The sequence below is a fragment of the Helianthus annuus genome, chromosome 11 (genome assembly GCF_002127325.2).
Source record: "Helianthus annuus cultivar XRQ/B chromosome 11, HanXRQr2.0-SUNRISE, whole genome shotgun sequence".
Lineage (NCBI taxonomy): Eukaryota > Viridiplantae > Streptophyta > Magnoliopsida > Asterales > Asteraceae > Helianthus > Helianthus annuus.
In genome coordinates this window covers 144,660,539-144,681,018 of record NC_035443.2, presented here as the reverse complement: position 1 = coordinate 144,681,018, position 20,480 = coordinate 144,660,539, and the positions used below count along the sequence as shown (strand labels likewise).

Sequence of the window (20,480 nt, the reverse complement as noted above, 5' to 3'; positions counted from 1 at the left end):
ATGATGGGAGGGGTCCTACTGCCGTTCGTAATCTTGAGAGGAGAATAGGATTTGTTTTGTTAACTTTTCAAGTTATACGTAATCCTATCTCACAATTTTATAAATAAACAGGCTCATGAATTACGGGCCAGATGTGAACATGGGCCGAAGCCAACATGAACCGGACAAAGGGTGTGGGCGGCCCAATATCAATACTCAACATAAGGGTTTCTATTGTTTTGTCAACCCACTAAAAGTAAAGGTCCAATAAGAATTGTTTGATATAAAGTTGTCAGCCATTTACTTGACGGTCCAATTAAACTAACCTTGGAAGTTCGGGTTGTCACATCATCCCCAACTTGAAAGAAATTTCATCCCGAAATTTAGCACGTAGTTACTGGGGAAGCTAGTTAGGTTACATGGTTTCCTGGTTTTCCTGGGGTGTCACATCCTTCTCCCGTTGGTTTGGAATTTCTTCCCGAAATTCCGCAGTAGCTTCAGCCTCAGTAGGGGTTTCACTGATCTCGAACAATTGGGGATACTTGTCTTTCATCTGGTCTTCTCATTCCCAGATAAACTCTGGGCCACGACGGGAGTTCCAACGAACTCGAACAATAGGTATCCTGGTGCGTTTTGAGAATCTTGACCTCCCGGTCCAAGATTTCCACTGGTTCTTCGACAAATCGTAACTGAGCATCGATGGTGAGATCCTTGAAAGGAACTATGAGGGTTTCATCTGACAGACACTTCTTCAGATTCGACAAATGGAATACGTTGCGAACTCCACTGTGTTCTTCGGGTAGATTAAATCTGTAGGCCACCTTAGCAGGATTCAACTTCATGTTATACTGATCCAGGATATCAAATGCTGCTTCAATATCCTGGAGATGATCCTTAGCCTTCCTAGATTTCACTACCATGTCATCGATGTACACCTCCATAGTGTCCCCCAGTTTGTCTTTGAACATCATGTTTACCAATCTTTGATACGTTGCACCTGCATTTTTCAGACCAAAAGGCATAGCAGTATAACAATAAATACCTGTTGGTGTCATGAAGGCAGTATCCTCCTGGTCTGAAGGTTCCATCTGGATATGCTGAAATCCTGAGGATGCATCCATGAAGGTTAACATTTCATGGCCGGCAGTAGCATCTACCATTGAGTCAATATGAGGAAGAGGGAATGGGTCTTTTGGACAAGCTTTGTTTAGGTCTGTGTAATCTACACAAACTCTCCATTTCCCGTTCTTCTTCTGTACCACCACTACATTCGCTAGCCACCTTGGAAACTTGACCTCTCTGATCATTTTTACTTCAATAATCTGTCTACTTCTTCCTGAATAATTGCATTTTGTTCTGGAGCGAATTTTCTTCTTTTCTGTTGGACAGGCTTGAATGACCTGTCAATACCAAGTTTGTGTGTTATAACATCCTTGGAAATACCTGTCATATCCTCATGCTTCCACGTCAATGTTGACATCCTGCATTTCAAAAAATTAGTTAATTGGTCCTCAATATCCTGAGGGATGTTGGTTCCCACGAGCACCGAGATATCCGGATTATCCTAATCTAGGATAATTTTATTTACATCCTGCTCCGAAGCCTCCGCAATATCCTGGGCCTGTATCTTTATTTGCTATGCTGCATTAGGCTTGGTAGAGGATTTCATGGAGGATGAGTAGCACTCCTTCACCTCCAGCTGGTCACTATCTACTTTGACAACTCCCAGGGTGTAGGGATCTTGATGCACTGATGATAAGTTGACGGCACAGCTTTCATATCAAGGATCCATGGCCAGAGCATCATGGTGAGGATCTTGGACAGTATCCCTGTCATCACTATCAAAAGTGATCACTTTATCGGCTGTGAGGGTCGTCATCCTGGTTGGTCTTTCCCCCCTTTCGGCTTTAGCTTCCTTTGCATGTCTCTTGGCCGCAGAATATGAAGTCCCGCAAATGTCGGATTCACCTGAAATAAAGTTAATTATCTTGGCATCTGCAGGAGGTGATGCTGCTCGTTCAGGATCCTTCTCAGTATCCTGTCCTTTGTTCTTCTTTCTTCCCAAGAGATCCTTCAGATAACCTTTGCTCAGGAGATAGCTTATTTCCTTCCTCAGAGCAATGCAATCCTCTGTAATATGTCCAAAATCTTCATGGAAGGCACACCATTTGGACTTATCCTTCCAATCAGCCTTTTGTTGATTCTTCCGAGGCCACCTGGCTTTGTCTCCTAAACCCTGCATAGCATACATTAGTTCAGGTATTTTAACAGAAAAAACAATATTCAGATAACTCAGGATACTCCTCAGGATCCTCGTCTTCAACAGCATTCACTTTCTTGTTATCATTTCTACCATACGGCTTAGAGCGGTATGGTTTGTACGAGGATTCTGACTTCCTGTTAGTTGATTCATATGTTGAGGATGCATTCATCCTCTCTTGCATTTTCTTATCATCTTCCAGCCTGATATATCTCAAAGCCCTATTCCGAGCTTCATCTAAGTTCCTGCAAGGATTCATCACAAGAACTTGAAAAAATTGGGAATTTTTTTGCAGTCCCATCTTGAATGCTTGGACTACTGTAGCAACATCAAGGTGTGGGATATCCAAGGATTCCCTGCTGAATTTGTTCACATAATCCCTTAGGGATTCTTGAGGTCCTTGACTTATCCTGTAGAGATCACTTGTTAATTTTTCAAAACTCCCACTGCAAGAAAATTGACTATTAAATAAGTTCACTAAATGAGCAAATGATGTAATTGAGTGCGGAGGAACATTCAAGAGCCATTTCAAGGCTGATCCTGTTAGGGTAGAACCAAAGCCCTTGCACAAGCATGCTTCTTTAATATCTGGAGGGATAGGATTGATTTCCATCCTTTCCCTATACTGGGCAATATGCTCCTCAGGATCCGTGGTTCCATCATAAAGCTTCATGTTGGGAGTTTGAAATCTTTTTGGGATTTCTGCATCACAAATAGGATGCGCAAACCGGGATATCCTATGGCTATCCTGGGACACTTCAGGAATTGGCTGAACCACCCCAGGCACACTGGATATCATATCTCTTAGCTTCTGAAGTTCCCTGGACAATGCTGATGTCACACCTGCATCCTGCAAAGATCCAATACCGTTAGTAGCAAGTGTATTATTATTATTAGATACACTACCGATCTGGGGATTCTGTCCATATCCTGAAGCATATCCTGAGCTTCTCTTAGTTGATATTCTAACTGAAGAGGGTATCTCAGGAGTGTGATTCTGGGGACGGCTAGGCACAATATTTCCCTGGTTATCCTCAGTATAAACAGCAGAACTGAAGTTCAAAGCCCTGGGTTGCAAGGGAGTGACAGTATCCTCATTGGGCCTGCTTGAGCTGGATTTCAAGAGTTGTATTTCTCTTAAAATCATTCGATTGGTCTGCTGCTACTGCCTCATCTGTTCCTATACACTGCCAAACAAGGTCAGAATTTCATCATTAGAGGCCAGAATATGGGTCGATTCCTGGATACTCCGAGTAGGTATAATATCCTGAGGCTGCGAGGAGGCTTGCATCCTCGGAGGAGGTGGAGGAAGCACCAAACCAATTGTTGTAGAAGTTGTAGCAGACATAGTAGAAGAGCTCATGCTTGATCTCGTGGCCATTGCAAACAACGTAGTAAATAGTTTGGAAAATACAAAACCAAGTAGTGATCTTGCAAAAGTTTTTAGAAAAAATGGCACCACTTGCCCACGGTGGGCGTCAAATTGTTTTGGTCAAATATTACCTAAGCAATTAAGTGATCAAATTAGTTAAGTGAGGTAGTGTGCTAAGAGAATGTGTTCAAAAATATGTTAATTAAGTTGTTTGCAAAAACAGTTTCAGGATACGGCTCAGGATATCGAGCCGTATCTATGATCAAACAATGAGCAAAAAAGTAAAGGGTGACACGGGATGTACGAGGAAAGCCCTTGATTAATCTAGATCTCCGGCATAAAACCTCGGGAGCTGACAATCGTCAGTTGCCTTGTTCTTCTTATTGCTTGAGTAACCAGGATACAGTGCAGGATATGGCTCAGATCAATGCTAAGTGGTATAACGATTACAAGTGTTGAGTGTTTGTGCGTAATAGAAATAAAAAAAGAAGTGTGAGTTCGAGAGTAGAGAGTGAAGTGTGTGTTCCTATTGATCTGGCCTTCTATTTATAGTTACAAATAACAAACTAACTCTCCTTTTCCGGGATGCTGGGAATATTCCATTATGAACGTTGGGGGACTGTTTTTACTTGTTTTCCACATGCTTATTGACTATAAAACCGGGTCTTCAGCTCACATAACCGTTACAATGTTAATAACATTGACCAACATCCGAAATTCTTGCGGAATACGCCTTTCTTCTATTCTGACCGTTACAAGACCCATTCTTCCGCCATCAACGTCCATTTTTCAACCACCTTGAGCGAATATTCAGGTAGATCAAGTCCTTTAACGTTGGTACCTTGCAACCAAAGAAAATCGTTAGTAGCAAGCAGGATACCCCCAGAGGATGTTACCAATATCCTGGTTCAGCATCCTGGCCGCAGCATCAAGCACATAATATCAGGATATGCTTCAGGATATAAGCTCGAAATTCCACCCATAACAATGGTCGTGGCAAACGGTTCTCAACTGTCGCCTTATTGAGTTCTTGAAAATCAGTACATATACGGAAGGCTTATCTTCATGAATATAACTTGGGCTCCCTAACGCGAAAAGCTGGGTCCGACAAAACTCCTGTTCAACAATTCCTGCGGTTGATTAGACAGCTCTTGCAACCCTCCTGGTGCAAGACGGTAAGAGTGTGTGTAGTTAGGGCTGCCTCTGGCGCGAGATCAGACTAAGATCCTGCCTAACAGTTGTGGAAGTAAACCTGAAAGTTCCTCGTGTAGCACACCGAGAGGAATCACGAACAATTTGGCGGATCCTCGATCCTCCTTTTTCCTAACCTTATCATCAGTAATGGTTGTTAACATAGCGGAGTAGTCCCTCCGTAGACACTCCTGGCTTTCATTGCTGAAATGAGGCTAACCGTTGCGCCACTCTGACCTGTTAGAACAGATAACAATCCTCCACTAAGGAAAGGGGTACGTAGAATCTTCTCCTTACAGGGTACATCTATCAAGAACAATGGAAGAAAGGTCGATGTTGGACACTTGTCCCACAAGGTCGAGAAGCATCAGGGTTAAACAGGAAACTCCATTTGTATGAATGTTCAGTAGTTTCATTTAATGAATGTTCAGTAGTCACGTGATTTGTGAAGTGATTCAATTGTAATCAAAATCTATTGTTCAGTACACAATATTCAATGTAGACCATCACATGTTGAGTGATAAGTATCTCAGCCCAGTTGCAGTCAAAGTATGATAGTGGAAAGAATGGCCCAATAGTTATTCATGCATAAGTGACGGTCCAATTAAACTAACCTTGGAAGTTCGGGTTGTCACACATAACCCTCGAGATCGTGAATCACTCTAGCCGGCGCTCTATAAATTGAAAAGTAGTAATTGGGAACTCTTTCAAGCACTGACCGAATTAGCGTGACCCTTCCGCCAATAGAAAGAGTAGATGCTTTCCAACTCGACAGGCGCTCTTCAAAAATGTCATAAATAGGCCTCCAGTTGACAATACGGTTCATATTGGTTCCGACTGTCAATCCTAAATACTTAACGGGAACTTGTCCGGTTTACAACCCACTAAAGCAGCCATGCTCTCCACTTCCATGTTAGATACCCTAGCCCGTACAGATTAGACTTACCAAGGTTGATACGAAGACCCGAGCACACATAAAAACTTCTAAGAATTCTAACCACATTCTTGACATTCCCTTTAGACCACTCACCAAGGATGATAGCATCGTCTGCGTAAAGCACGTGAGAAAGGAGAGGACCGTAATTCGGGAGACAAATGCCGTCTATAACCCCGGCCTCACAAGCTTTGTCAAACATGCAAGATAACGCTTCCATAGTGACAATGAATAAAAACGGGGATATCGGGTCGCCTTGTCTAATACCTTTTCCACATTGAAATTCGAAAGTTGGAGACCTGTTTACAAGAACCGACGAGCGAGCCGAAGAAAGAATCCCCATAATTGATTGACACCATTTATCCGGAAAACCCATTGGGCCAAAAATATCGACCACGAACCTCCAACTAATGTTGTCATATGCCTTTTCAAAGTCGATCTTGAGAAAAAGGCCTTCTTTTTAAGATTCTTGATCTAGGCGCTCAATTCATTTATCATTAAAGGGGCATCGAGGATGTACTTCCCACTGAGAAACGCCGACTGAGATTCTGATATGACCGTTCCAAGAACCTTCTTCAATCGGTTCGCTAGGATCTTAGAAATCGTTTTGTTTATAACCCCGACAAGACTGATGGGCCGATAGTCATTCAGGCTAGCGGGATCCCTACATTTCGGAATTAAAGCGATAAAAGAGGATCCACACCCACAACTGATAGAGGCTGAATTAAAAAAGGCGGTCATCAACTTATCAAAATCGACCTCAAAAAACCTCCAGAAATGTTTAATAAAGCGGAAATTAAACCCGTCCGGACCCGGGGTGCGATCATCTCCGCAATCGAAAACCGCTTCTTTTATTTCTGCCCGCGAGAACCGACCCACCAACCCCGAAGCATCCTGAACATTCAATTTTTTCAACCCAGAGCATATCACGCGGTCGATTCGGGCAGTCTTCGATGAACCTACTCATAAAAAACCTGAAGACCTCCTTTCTGACTAGGGTGGGTTTTGACACCCATCTGCCTCACACATCCAACCCATAAATCTTATTACAAGCTTTCCTGCAATTAATCATAGCATGGAAATATTTAGAGTTTTCATCGCCATCTTTAGCCCAGCGGATCCTGGATCTTTGCCTAATGTCTTTAGCTTTATTTTCTTCTGCCTCCCTAATGACCCTTTTATTCTCGATATATACCCACTCCACCTCTTCGGATAATTCTCTAGATTCAAGGGTTGTTTCCAATAACTCGATCTCTTCCAGTGCACCCACCACCGCCTCCCCTTCCTTCTCAATCATCTCCTTACTCCATTCCTTGATGCGATTCCGATTACATTCAAGCTTCTGTTGGAAAAATTGGTGAAAATAGCATTTTTCACAAACATAGGAAAATGATTTTTCCTATTTTGGACCAGAAATAAATATAAGAAAATGAGCGGGTTTTATATATTTATTTGTGGGTTTGTGTTCTATGTCGGAAGAGTTTCGCGACGAACTAAACCACGTCCAAAACGGAGCTAAGATGAATGAGATATCGATGCTCAAAGTTGGGTGTTTGAAACATTGAATGCTGAAACAAATGGGAAAGTAGCACCTTGTCCCACATCGGAGGGGAGATGGAACTTAAATGAGTATTTAAGTGGGAACTCTCCATCCTTATTTTTTCATGGATGCACACACTAAGTGTACTCGCGAAGGGTGCGGAGCACCCTAACTCGCACTCGCACTCGTGCGCGTGGCGTGGGCGATGAGGCGCAATGTGGCGCTTTGATGGCGCACTTCGCACGCTCGCATCACCGCGAGCCGCCTTTGTATTTTTTACCACGTGCACGTGGTGGATCACAGGGGCTGCAAGGACCAAGTGGTTGAATTGGCATGCGGAATCGAGGCACGTGGCGAGGCAGTCCGCGCGCGAGTACATGTGGCATGAAGGCGTGCGGTTGCGTGCATGGTGCATGGGTCCTGATGTGTCTTGCGTGGCGCACCAGAGTGAGCCAATACGGCGCGACTGTGTGGCGTGCTCGTATAGGCTCACATGTGACGTGGCGCAGGCGCGCATGGACCTGAGTCAGTGTGGCGCACGCCCGCATGGCAGTGAGCCAAAAGGACGCAGCGTGCATGAGCGTGCAGACCTGCGCGCGCAAGGACGCGCGCGCACTAGTGTGTCTTGCGCGCGCGTGCAGGAGCTTCCAGCATTTAATGACGAAGTAGTTTCAGTTCAGCACTCGAAACTGACGAGTCAAACGATTTTAACTGCGAATTAAATGACGTATTAAATTGCATTGAAGACGTTTAATGCAATATAAACCTCTCCTTTAATTCCTTTTGACTGTTTCGAATTAGGAGCAGTATAAATACAACTCCATACCCAGTTGCATATCACACGAGAAACACAACAACAAATTCACTTTCTCTCTACAGTTTTTCCTGATCTTTCTTTTGCAGTTTCAAGGTAACCTTCGGGTTGTAGGCCAACTCCGGCAGTACGCTGCTTCGGCTGTTGTACCCTGGGAAACAAAACGAGTACTCCTGGGAGACTCAGAATTTGTTTTAAGGGAAGCGTGTGTACACGTGACTCAGCCTTAAAACAAATTTTAAAACACCATTCGTGTAATCAAAACGATTCTGTTTGGTGATTCAAACCAGTTTTGTTTCACTCAGTTTGTGTTTTAAAAACAGATTTTTTTTTTAGTTTTCATCTTCAAAGGAGCGACTTTGGTTGAAAACTATTCTGTTTACCTTCAGAATTTGTCCTAAAAATTGCTAAAAACTTTCTGTCTTGGTCTTCAAAGTTGGACTTAGAAGCCAAACAGTAAGTTCTAATATTTAAAAATTTTCTGTTTCTGGCCTTCAAAGTTGGACTTAGATGCCGAAACAGTAAATTTGTGGTAAAATTAAAATTTAGTTGTTTACTTCTATTTTTATTGTGTAAAACAGAATTTTGGACTCAAAACTTTAAATTTAATTTTTTAGAATGTCGACCGAAAATGTCAACGTTAACAACAAAATGAATGTTGTGAAGGGAACCCCCTTGAATGCCACAACTGTGGGAGCGTCCACAGTGGCCAATCACGCTGAACGACCCGAGAAGTTCTCGGGCCTACACTTCAAAAGGTGGCAGCAGAAGATGTTCTTCTACCTGACCACCATGAACCTTGCGAGGTTCTTAACTGAAACTATTCCCCAACCTGTGGAAGGGGAGACCGAAGCACAAAGACAGTGCGTGGTAGATGCATGGAAGCATCCGGATTTCATATGTCGTGGCTATTTGTTAAACGGCCTGTCGGATGCGTTGTATAATGTGTACTACAACGTCAAGACTTTCAAAGACCTTTGGGATGACTTGGACAAGAGGTACAAAACAGAGGATGCTGGCACAAAGAAATTTGTGGTAGCCCGTTTTTTGGAATTCAAAATGTTTGATTCTAAAACGGTTATGAATCAAGTCCAAGAATTGCAAATTATACTACATGACATCTTTGCGGAAGGCATGACACTTAGCGAGACATTCCAAGTGGCAGCGATGATTGAAAAGTTACCTCTTGGTTGGATGAATTTAAGAATTATCTTAAACACAAACGAAAGGAGATGACTATAGAGGATCTTATTGTTCGTCTTAGGATTGAAGAGGACAATAGAATTGCCCAAAAAGGCAGCCATGCGCAAACTTCTACTAGTGCAAATTTGGTTGAGCATGGGCAATCCTCTAAGGGCAATAAGGGAAAGGGGAAAAAGGACAAAGAGAAAGCAAAGGCTAGCAAACTTGGACCAAAGAAAGGGGTTGTGAAAAAGAAAACTCAAACGTTCCAAGGGACTTGTTACAACTGTGACGAGCCGGGACATCGGGCTAACCAATGCAAGAAACCAAAACGTGAGTGCGCGCACATGGTGGATGAAGACGGAATGCCTTTGGTGGCAATGATTTCCGACAAAACCGCAATGTTGGATGAGGTCAATGCTGTGACCAACATTCCAAAAGGATGGTGGGTTGATACGGGAGCGACCCCTCATGTGTGCCCAGACAGGAGCCTCTTTACCACGTTCAAAGAGCTTGCTGGAGATGAGAAGCTGTACATGGGAAATGCAGTCACCGCCGACATCAAGGGTGAAGGAACGGTGATTTTGAAGTAGACTTCGGGGAAGGAGCTCACTCTAAGCAACGTGTTGTCTGTCCCAGACTTGCGCAAGAGCCTAGTCTCGGGATGGTTGCTTAATAAGTTTGGATTTCGTTTAGTTTTTGAGAGCGATCAATTTGTACTTACTAAATGAGGAATGTATGTTGGTAAAGGCTATGCCCAAAATGGTATGTTCAAATTGAATGTAATGACAGTAAAAAAGAACATGAACAAAATTGCTACTACTTCTACTTATATGCTTGAGTTTTCTGATTCGAATAAATGGCATGGTAGATTAGGTCACGTTAATTTTAATTCAATACACCGTTTAATCAATTTAAATTGTATACCAACATTCCATATTGATTCACATTATAAATGCGAAACATGTGTAGAATCCAAACTTACAAGATCATCATCGAAATCGGTTGAACGAATAACCGAACCCCTTGATTTAATTCACATCGATATTTGTGATTTAAAAGCAGTACCCACAAGAGATGGAAATAAGTACTTCATCATGTTTATTGATGATAGTACTAAATATTGCAATGTATATTTACTAAAAAGTAAAGATGAAGAAATAAGTAAATTTATCTTGTATAAAAATGAAGTTGAGAATCAACTTCAAAAGAAGATAAAAGCTTTGCGAAGCGATCGAGGAGGTGAATATGTTGCACCTTTTGCCGATTTATGCGCAAAAAGTGGCATTGTACATGAGTGTACACCTCCTTATTCTCCACAATCAAATGGCGTGGCGGAACGAAAGAACCGTACATTGAAAGAAATGATGAACGCCATGTTGATAAGTTCTGGGGTGAGCCAGGAAATGTGGGGTGGAAGCCATTCTCTCGGCTAATTATCTTTTGAATAAGATTCCACTCAAAAAGAGAGACGAAACTCCATATGAGTTATGGAAAAGGAAGAAGTCTTCATACAAATACTTGAAAGTGTGGGGGTGCCTAGCAAAGGTGATTGTACCACCTCCTAAGGCTCTTAGGATAGGACCAAAAACTGTTGATTGCATATTCATTGGGTATGCGCATCAAAGTAGTGCACATCGCTTTCTTGTACATGAGTCCAAGAATCCAGATGTACACGTAAACACTATCATGGAGGTGAATCCTAACGTTGTGTCTTACTTTGAAAATGTGTTTCCTTTGAGAAGACAAACACATGCAACGTTATCAACACCTAATTTTGAAGTAGGTGAAATCTCATCTACGCCAGTTGATGAGATAGTTCATGATAAGACACATGAACGACCTAAGGTTGAAGAAAGTGATTGTAGGCGAAGTAAAAGGCCAAGGGTTGAAAAATCTTCCGGTCCAGACTTTGTTAGCTATATGGTTAAGGGCGAGCCCAATACATATCGCGAAGCAGTTTCCTCTTCAGAAGGACCTCAATGGAAAGAAGCAATAAAGAACAAAATTGATTCGATATTACAAAATCATACTTGGGAGTTAGTAGATCTTCCACCTGGTTGCAAACCACTTGGATATCGTTGGATATTTAAAATGAAGATGAAAACTGATGGAAGTATTGATAAATACAAGGCCAGGTTGGTGATTAAAGGATTTAGACAAAAGGAAGGTCTAGATTACTTTGATACCTACTCGCCTGTGACGCGCATAACCTCGATTAGATTGGTTCTTGCTATAGCGACTTTAAGAAATTTGGAAGTTAACCAAATGGACGTTAAAACCACATTTCTAAATAGCGATTTAGAAGAAGAGATTTACGTGGAGCAACCTGAAGGTTTCTCCGCCCCAGGTCAAGAGGGTAAAGTATGTAAAATCGTCAAGTCTTTGTATGGCTTGAAGCAAGCACCAAAACAATGGCACCAAAAGTTTGATCATGTCATGATTGACAATGGTTTCAAAATAAATGAGTGCGACAAATGTGTTTATTTCAAAGACACAAATGAAGGTTATGTAATCTTATGTCTTTACGTAGATGATATGCTTATCATTGGGAGTAATGATAAAATTATCAAGGCTACTAAAAACATGTTGAAAGCGAGATTTGATATGAAAGACATGGGTTTAGCTGATGTGATTCTTGGAGTAAAGATCATAAGAACCCAAGATGGTTTTGTGTTAAGTCAATCTCACTATGTGGATAAAATTCTTGAAAAATTCAACTCGGGAGATACGAGTGTAGCTCAAACTTCAGTTGATACCTCCCAACATCTCAAGAAAAATAAAGGAGATGGAGTTGCTCAGTTAGAGTATTCAAGAATTATTGGCAGTCTAACGTATCTAATGACATGTACTAGAACCGACTTGGCTTACGCGGTGAGTAGGCTAAGTAGATACACCAATAATACGTGCGCGGATCATTGGAAAGCTATCACAAGGGTCCTTAGATACATAAGATACACAAGAGATTATGGACTGCATTATACCCGACAACCAGCAGTGATCGAAGGATACACTGATGCAAACTGGATATCGGATAATAAAGATTCCAAATCAACAAGTGGTTACGTGTTTACACTTGGAGGAGCTGCTATTGCTTGGAAGTCTTCTAAGCAAACTGTCATAGCGAGATCCACAAAGGAATCCGAATTTATCGCCTTGGATAAGTCAGGAAAGGAGGCGGAATGACTACGTCAATTCGTGGAATATATTCCAAGATGGCCAAAGCCTTTGCCAACCATTTGTATACATTGTGATAGCCAATCAGCGATTGGTAGAGCTCAAAGCTTGATGTACAATGGCATATCAAAGCATATGCGACTTAGACATAACACGGTATGAGAACTACTCTCAACGGGTGTTATCACAATTGATTATGTGAGATCAAAGGATAACATTGCAGACCCATTTACAAAAGGCTTAAGCAGAGAGTTAGTAGAAACGTCGTCAAGAGGAATGGGACTAAAGCCCGTGATAAATGGGAATATGAAGGAAACCTAACTTAGTTGACTGGAGATTCCAAGATCTAAGTTCAATAGGACAACTTAATCATATTACCAAAACGGAGTCACTGTGGGGGAGTACTTCCTAGTCCATTCCAAATCAGTGACATGAAGAGAGGTGAAGCATGTTGAGGTTAAGGATTTTGAGTAAATCCAAATTAACCATGATGCTTTTAATAATTCAGAGGAATCACCTATGTTAGAGAAGTGGGGTCGCTTCGAATGGATTTGTGGGGTGTGCAAATCCTAGAGCTCTCGCAGAACTAGGCTAGCGTTCCAGGACCATAATAGGACACGACAATGAGGGGTTGGTCAGACCAGGGAGAGTATTGTGTGAAGTGTATTGTCGTTTACACAAATGGGGGTATGTTCAAGGACATCGCGTCTACAAACCGCTAGTAAGCTACGTATGCTTCACAAAAGAAGGTTCAAAGGTAACAACCTACCTATCTTGCAATACTCAACTGTCGAAGTTTATCATTGAAATGTGTAAGGAAATGATCAATTTCCATACATGTGGGGGATTGTTGGAAATTTGATGAAAATAGCATTTTTCATGTGGGGGATTGTTGGAAAACTTGGTGAAAATAGCATTTTTCACAAATATAGGAAAATGATTTTTTTCCTATTTTGGACCAGAAATAAATATAAGAAAATGAACGGGTTTTATATATTTATTTGTGGGTTTGTGTTCTATGCCGAAAGAGCTTCGCAATGAACTAAACCACGTCCAAAACGGAGCTAAGATGAATGAGATATCGATGCTCAAAGTTGGGTGTTTGAAACATTGAATGCTGAAACAAAAGGGAAAGTAGCGCCTTGTCCCACATCGGAGGAGAGATGGAACTTAAATGGGTATTTAAGTGGGAACTCTCCATCCTTACTGTTTCATGGAAGCACACACTAAGTGTACTCGCGAAGGGTGCGGAGCACCCTAACTCGCACTCGCCCTCACGCGCACGCGCGCGTGGCGTGGGCGATGAGGCGCAATGTGGCGCTTTGATGGCACACTTCGCACGCTCGCATCGCCACGAGCCGCCTTTGTATTTTTGACCATGTGCGCGTGGTGGATCACAGAGGCTGCAAGGACCAAGTGGTTGAAGTGGCATGCAGATTCGAGGCGCGTGACGTGGCAGTCCGCCCGTGAGTACATGTGGCATGAAGGCATGCGGTTGCGCGCATGGTGCATGGGTCCTGATGTGTCGTGCGTGGCACACCAGAGTGAGCCAGTACGGCGCGACTGTGTGGCGTGCTCGTATAGGCTCACAGGTGACGTGGCGCAGGTGCGCATGGACCTGAGCCAGTGTGGCGCACGCGCGCATGGCAGTGAGCCAAAAGGACGCAGCGCGCATTAGCGTGCAGACCTGCGCACGTAAGGACGCGTGCGCACTAGTGTGTCTTGCGCGCGCGCGCAGGAGCTTCCAGCATTTAATGACGAAGTAGTTTTAGTTCAGCACTCAAAACTGACGAGTCAAACGGTTTTAACTGTGAATTAAATGACGTATTAAATTGTATTGAAGACGTTTAATGCAATTTAAACCTCTCCCTTAATTCCTTTTGACTGTTTCGAATTAGGAGCAGTATAAATACAGCTCCATACCCAGCTGCATATCACATGAGATACACAACAACAAATTCACTTTCTCTCTACAGTTTTTCCTGATCTTTCTTTTGCAGTTTCAAGGTAACCTTCGGGTTGTAGGCCAACTCCGGCAGTACGCTGCTTCGGCTGTTGTACCTTGGGAAACAAAACGAGTACTCCTGGGAGACTCGGAATTTGTTTTAAGGGAAGCGTGTGTACACGTGACTCAGCCTTTCTGCTTCTACTCCAATTCTTGTATTTGTTTATTTCAATTGTAATAGTATTTTTATTTTCTAGCTTTCTTTGTATTGTAATTATTAATAAAAATTTGTTTATTTTATTTATTTACGCGAACGGTACCTACAGCTTCTTCATTATATAACCGTTCGGCGGCCCGTCCCCAATGTATTTTACTTTTTTGCTTTATTATAATAAAATGATATAATTGAACTGAGTGGCAAAAATATTGATATAAAATTGTGTATAGTATGTCAATTTTCATGGCTATTTAACTGATTTGTACTTTAGTATATTTTTTTTCTAAACAAGTTAGCATTTTATTTATGCTTCTATTACTCAGTTTAACAATAAATTTGACAAAGTATTAGTATATTAAAGCGCTTATACTAAGTTAAGTTAATTATCAATATAGTTAAGGTTTATTATTATATAATATTGAAATTGATGGATTCGTGTTTGTTATTGTTTTAAAAGCTCAATACACGCACGTCTTTAAATTCAGTAGCATTCAAGATAGAGTATGTTTTCGGTATCGTATGCTATACATGAGTGCCGGTATGTTAACGAACCGAACCGGTATTCGTTTTCAAAGTTTTCGATGTATATGAAACACGTGACGATATCCATTTGAGTGTCGAACATAACCGATACCGACCGAGTTCCCGTCGTGCACTAGCTACTAACATTTAACAAGCAATACTTATGATATTAAAACTGAAGTATAAAAGTTTCACTTTTAACAGCTTTTGAAAAGCATTTGAAACTTTTTTTTGTTTAAAGGATATTGTAATTGATGTGTGCAAAATGAAACATATAAATTACATCAAATGTGGCATAAAACTAACCATTTTTTAGTACTAATGTTAGAAAAAGTGTGTTTTTGTCTTCCTTTTGTATTTTCAGGATTAAATGAGCTCAAATGAACAAAAGAAGCAAAAATGCAGCCAAATCTAACAATAATACAAGAAAAGGAATAAACGTGGCATGCTCGACCCCCGACATCATCTTCCCAAGCAAAAACAAGAGAACAGAAGGCTGAACACGCCCCGTGCTCAATGAGCACGTGTTAGTGCATGTGTCTGTCGACTTTGTCTTGTATCGAGTCTTGTAATCAGATGGGATAAACCAGTGCACGTTAAACTAGAAAGTTAGTTTTGTATGTGTGAGAGCTATTTCGCACGAAATGCCCAAAGCCCATTTCGTACGAAATACCTATGCCTATAAATATCCGAGTCTAGGTTCTCATTTGTAACTTTTGGAAATCGGTAGCAAAGCTCTGCCGAATTGTCTCTAGGTGTTGTAACACTATTATATCAATACAAGAGACATTATAAGTGAATCAAGCTGTAAACAAGTCCGTATCTCTGAATTCCGCCTTTGATTCGAATCCAAACTCTTCTGAACGACTCATTCAGGTCGCGCAACGATCCTACAAGTGGTATCAGAGCTCAGGAGGAAGAGTTCTTACAGAATTCTGCTTGATTTCATCATATTTCTGACTTCTACACTTTTCTTTTACAAAATTAACAAGTTTTTACGGACAAAATGGATTGCTTTTTACACATTACTCGCGAAACACGGTTTTAACAAATCCTTGAAAGTATCAAACCTTAATTCGGCTTAAAACAGGATCAATTTGACAAAAAACATGATCGAAAGTTTGACATCATCATCATTCCGCACGAAATCAATTTATCATTTCGCACGGAATAACCAGTTTGTGTCACACCCCGGCCGCGTAAAACAACAAACCGCGGCGGAAACGCTGGGGAGGTGAGTTGCGACAGAATTATTGTTTCAACAACCATGGCAATTAAAGTTATGTATTATTAAAATTTAAGGTTACATTGTCTTTGAGTTCAACTAAAACTACATAATAACTATCTTTTAAGTCACTAAGGCCCGAGTCCGCCTAAGTGAAGCACAAGCATCATCATGCATTAGCACCTGAAACACATGTAAAAATAGGTACGTCAGCATAAAAATGCCTGTGAGATACATACAGGACATAAGCTTAAGACCACTGACGGGTTTCTCCCCATGAACTTCTAAGATATCACCAGTCGATAGCGGTATACGGACCAACTTTTCAAAACATACCACCTCAGCATGGTACTTCGATAACCAATCCATTCCTACTATAACATCGAAGCTCCCGAGTTGCATCGGTGTGAGATCAATAGGGAAAAGATGGTTATTGAGATTCAACTGGCAATTTCGAAGAACTGAATCGAGTATAATGGGTTCACCACTAGCTACTTCTACTGTCAAGGGCTTTCCTAGTTTTGTTCTAGTCATCGCAAGCAAAGGTTCAAATGCTAAGGACACAAAACTCTTATCGGCACCCGAATCAAATAGAACAGAAGCAGGATGGTTGTTAACAAAGAACGTACCGTTCACCACTTCGTTATCTGCACGTGCCTCATTTGCATTAAGATTGAAAGCTCTACCACGAGCTGGTGCTTGGTTCGCATTTGCCAACCTCGGGCAGTTGTTCCTGTAGTGGGTCAGATCCCCACAGTTGAAACATGAACCAGGCGGAAAGTGAGGTCGTGCAGGATTCTGGGCAGGGTTCTGTGCAGCTGGGTTCTGATTAGGAGCAAAACGACAAGTATTCGCAAGATGACCAGACTTGCCACAATTCGTGCAGATGCGACATTGCATATGTGGCTAGTGGTGGCTGTTACATCTATTGCACAGGGGTGCATTACCAGCATACTGCCTCTTGGCAGCAGGTTGTGCAACCTGATTCTGCGCTGCCTGATTAGGAGCAGGCTGATTTGTCTGAGCGGTAACAGCAAAGTTCTTGGAAGCCTTATGCTTCCTCGACTTCTTCGAAGACTCAGCAACCTTCTTGCCCTTGTTATCCTTGACGTCATCAGACTGTTTCTGCTTTTTGTCACCTTTCCTGTGGAGTTTACCCTTCTTGATCTGCGATTCAGTAAGGGTAGCAGCTAGCTCAATGGCCTGTCGGATGGTAGTAGGGTGACTGCCAGTGACAATATCCTGAACAGGATCTGGCAAACCGTCTATGTACCTCTCAATAGCCTTATCCAAAGGCGTGACCATAGTAGGACAGAGCAAGCTTAACTCCTCGTATCTGTCTGTGTAAGCCCGGTGTTCACCACTGACTTGCTTCAGATCTTTGAACTCATCTTCGAGTGCCCTCTGCTCGTGTCGAGGACAGAATTCTCTCATCATGAGAGCCCTGAGTTCCTCCCATGTCTGACCCAAAGCAACATCAGCACCTCTATCTCTCATTACCCCATTCCACCAGGTAAGAGCCCTCTTTTGAAATACACTCGAAGCAAACTCGACTTTGCGATTGTTCGGACACTGAACATGGCGAAATGTGCTCTCAAGACTCTCAAACCACTGGAGAAGCCCAGTTGCTCCTTCAGTACCACTAAACTTGAGTGGTTTAGCCGAGTTAAACTGTTTAAAGTTGCATCGAGCAGGTGCATTAACATTGTTATTGGTGGCTTGGTTTATTTGAGTTATGAGACCAGGTAGCATAGCAGCCATCTGCTGTGCTATAATAGCTGCCAGTTCGGCATCAGGTTGAGGAACGTTACGTCGAGGAGGCATTCTAAAAGAGGAAACATGAGAGAAGACGAGTGAGATGATGTGATGAAAATGAGATAACAATAAAATCGACAAAAAGCAAGGAAGGTGGTCATTTGTTTGTTACCACAAAGCAAACAAACAACACACGGTGATATATCAAAGTAAATGAGTCATAATAATGTATCACCGAAGACATGCTCGCCTATAAGTGAACACTCACCCCAAGAGTTCCCAGGTAAGAGTGACTGGTCCGATAATGCGGATTTGTACGAACACTCTAGCCTTAGACAGAAAACTCAGGGTACAGGCATTCACTCTTCCAGTTTGCACGTGTTCACATTATTTAGACCCAAAACTTTGACGAGATTTTGAAAATGCAGAAGGCATAAAGCCAAAAAGAAATCATCTAAGGATAGATGATTGATTTCAAAACTATTTTGGAATATTGTGTTCAAGTTTTGGTAATCACCTAAGGATAGGTGACGGGTATTGCTTTAAGATCTAAACACAAGTAAACTTGTGTTAGGGTCCTAGAAAGTTATAGTCTAGGTCAAAGCATTACTAATAACCTAGTTCCCTATAACCATTGGCTCTGATACCAACTCTTCTGTCACACCCCGGCCGCGTAAAACAACAAACCGCGGCGGAAACGCCGGGGAGGTGAGTTGCGATAGAATTATTGTTTCAACAACCATGGCAATTAAAGTTATGTATTATTAAAATTTAAGGTTACATTGTCTTTGAGTTCAACTAAAACTACATAATAACTATCTTTTAAGTCACTAAGGCCCGAGTCCGCCTAAGTGAAGCACAAGCATCATCATGCATTAGCACCTGAAACACATGTAAAAATAGGTTCGTCAGCATAAAAATGCATGTGAGATACATAGGTTTTGCTTATGCAGATTCATGACTTGTATTTGAAAGAAGTGTTTAAGAAAGTGTAGTCATGAATCTTATAAAATGTTTTTCCTTTGTAAAACCATGTGAAAAATCAATGAAAATCAAATGATGATGAAATGATAATGCATGGTTAAATAAATAACCAAGTGAAAGTGAATTTGGATAAAATATGTAATTTGTAAAACAATGTCATGTTTATGTATGAAATGTTCATGTCTTGCCCAAGTGGTTTATATAACGCAACGATGTATAATACGAAAAAAGCACTTATATATAGGAAGTACCAGCGGCGTATCCACCATGCTTTTATCATATAACACATAGCCCCGTTACATAAGTCACTTATCAATAACCAACCAAAATGTCTTGTTCCATGTCAAAATGTGTATGTGTAAACCATGTACAATGTCATGTGTATCATGTATAACCAATGAAATACATAGCAAGTAGGAAATCATCTACTTAACTATGTAATGATGTCTAATGTGAAAAACAAATGTCATGTATGGTGAATAACTAGAAGTTACTCAACTCCATAGAAAATGTATAAAACATGTTTTTGAATAAACCTAAGTTTAAATCAAATGTTATGCTTTGCAGAAAAACAATGCTTTATGATTACAAACATTTATGCAGTAATGTTAATCGCATACATTCAAGCCTTGCGACTGTGGCGACAAACCCTTAAACGAATTAAAGGTTCATCTAAAGTTATGTAGTCGGATTCTGTCATCCCCAACTTCCAAACAAACCCAGGAAGTCGGAAACGGGAGTTGTCAATTCCTATGGTACCATTACATAAGTCCGAGCGGCGTGATCAATGTTAATGAATGTATTATTGTCCCGATTTAACATACCAAATGTCAACCAATGTAGCATGTGAAAACCATATACTAGGAATGTTAAGTAAACATGCCTAGTAAAAATGTTCATGTAAAACAATGTGCTAGCATGTTGAGTAAACATACATAGCAAAAATTATCATGTAAAACAATGTGTTCCATATGCTAAGTAAACATATGCAACAAATGTGTAACAAATCAATGTGCTAGCATGCTTAACATACATAGCAAAACATAGTGAAAGCATGTACTAAATATGTACTAGATGAAACTAGCATGTTTATGTCATAAAAGCAAGAAATGCACAAAAGTAACATGTATGTACATGTGTATCACCCCAAAATATTTGAAAACGGTAAAAGAGGGGAACTATGTACTCACTTGGGATTGCTAATTAGTCTTGAGAATAAGACCAATTTAAGCTCCAAGGGTCACGGAATCAACCGGCACCTAGTATAGTAACTATGTAAATAAATCGGCTCCTAAATCGGGAGATAGAATAGAATGTGGTTCTATAAATAAAATGAGTAATTGAACTCATATGGTATGATTTAATAGTCCCAACATTCTGATT

General features: G+C 41.2%; 1 protein-coding gene across 1 annotated transcript; it reads right to left on the bottom strand.

The window, feature by feature from the left end:
- Positions 1–5,686: 5,686 nt before the first annotated feature.
- Positions 5,687–6,079, bottom strand: LOC110883098 (uncharacterized mitochondrial protein AtMg01250-like). The gene has a single exon (XM_022130944.1). It carries the CDS (start codon positions 6,077–6,079, stop codon positions 5,687–5,689), a length of 393 nt encoding a protein of 130 aa, XP_021986636.1.
- Between the last annotated feature and the right edge of the window lie 14,401 nt (positions 6,080–20,480).

Bases quoted from the DNA above. Each gene is read 5' to 3' on its own strand.
- LOC110883098 (XM_022130944.1), bottom strand. From the start codon at position 6,079: ATGGGGATTCTTTCTTCGGCTCGCTCGTCGGTTCTTGTAAACAGGTCT.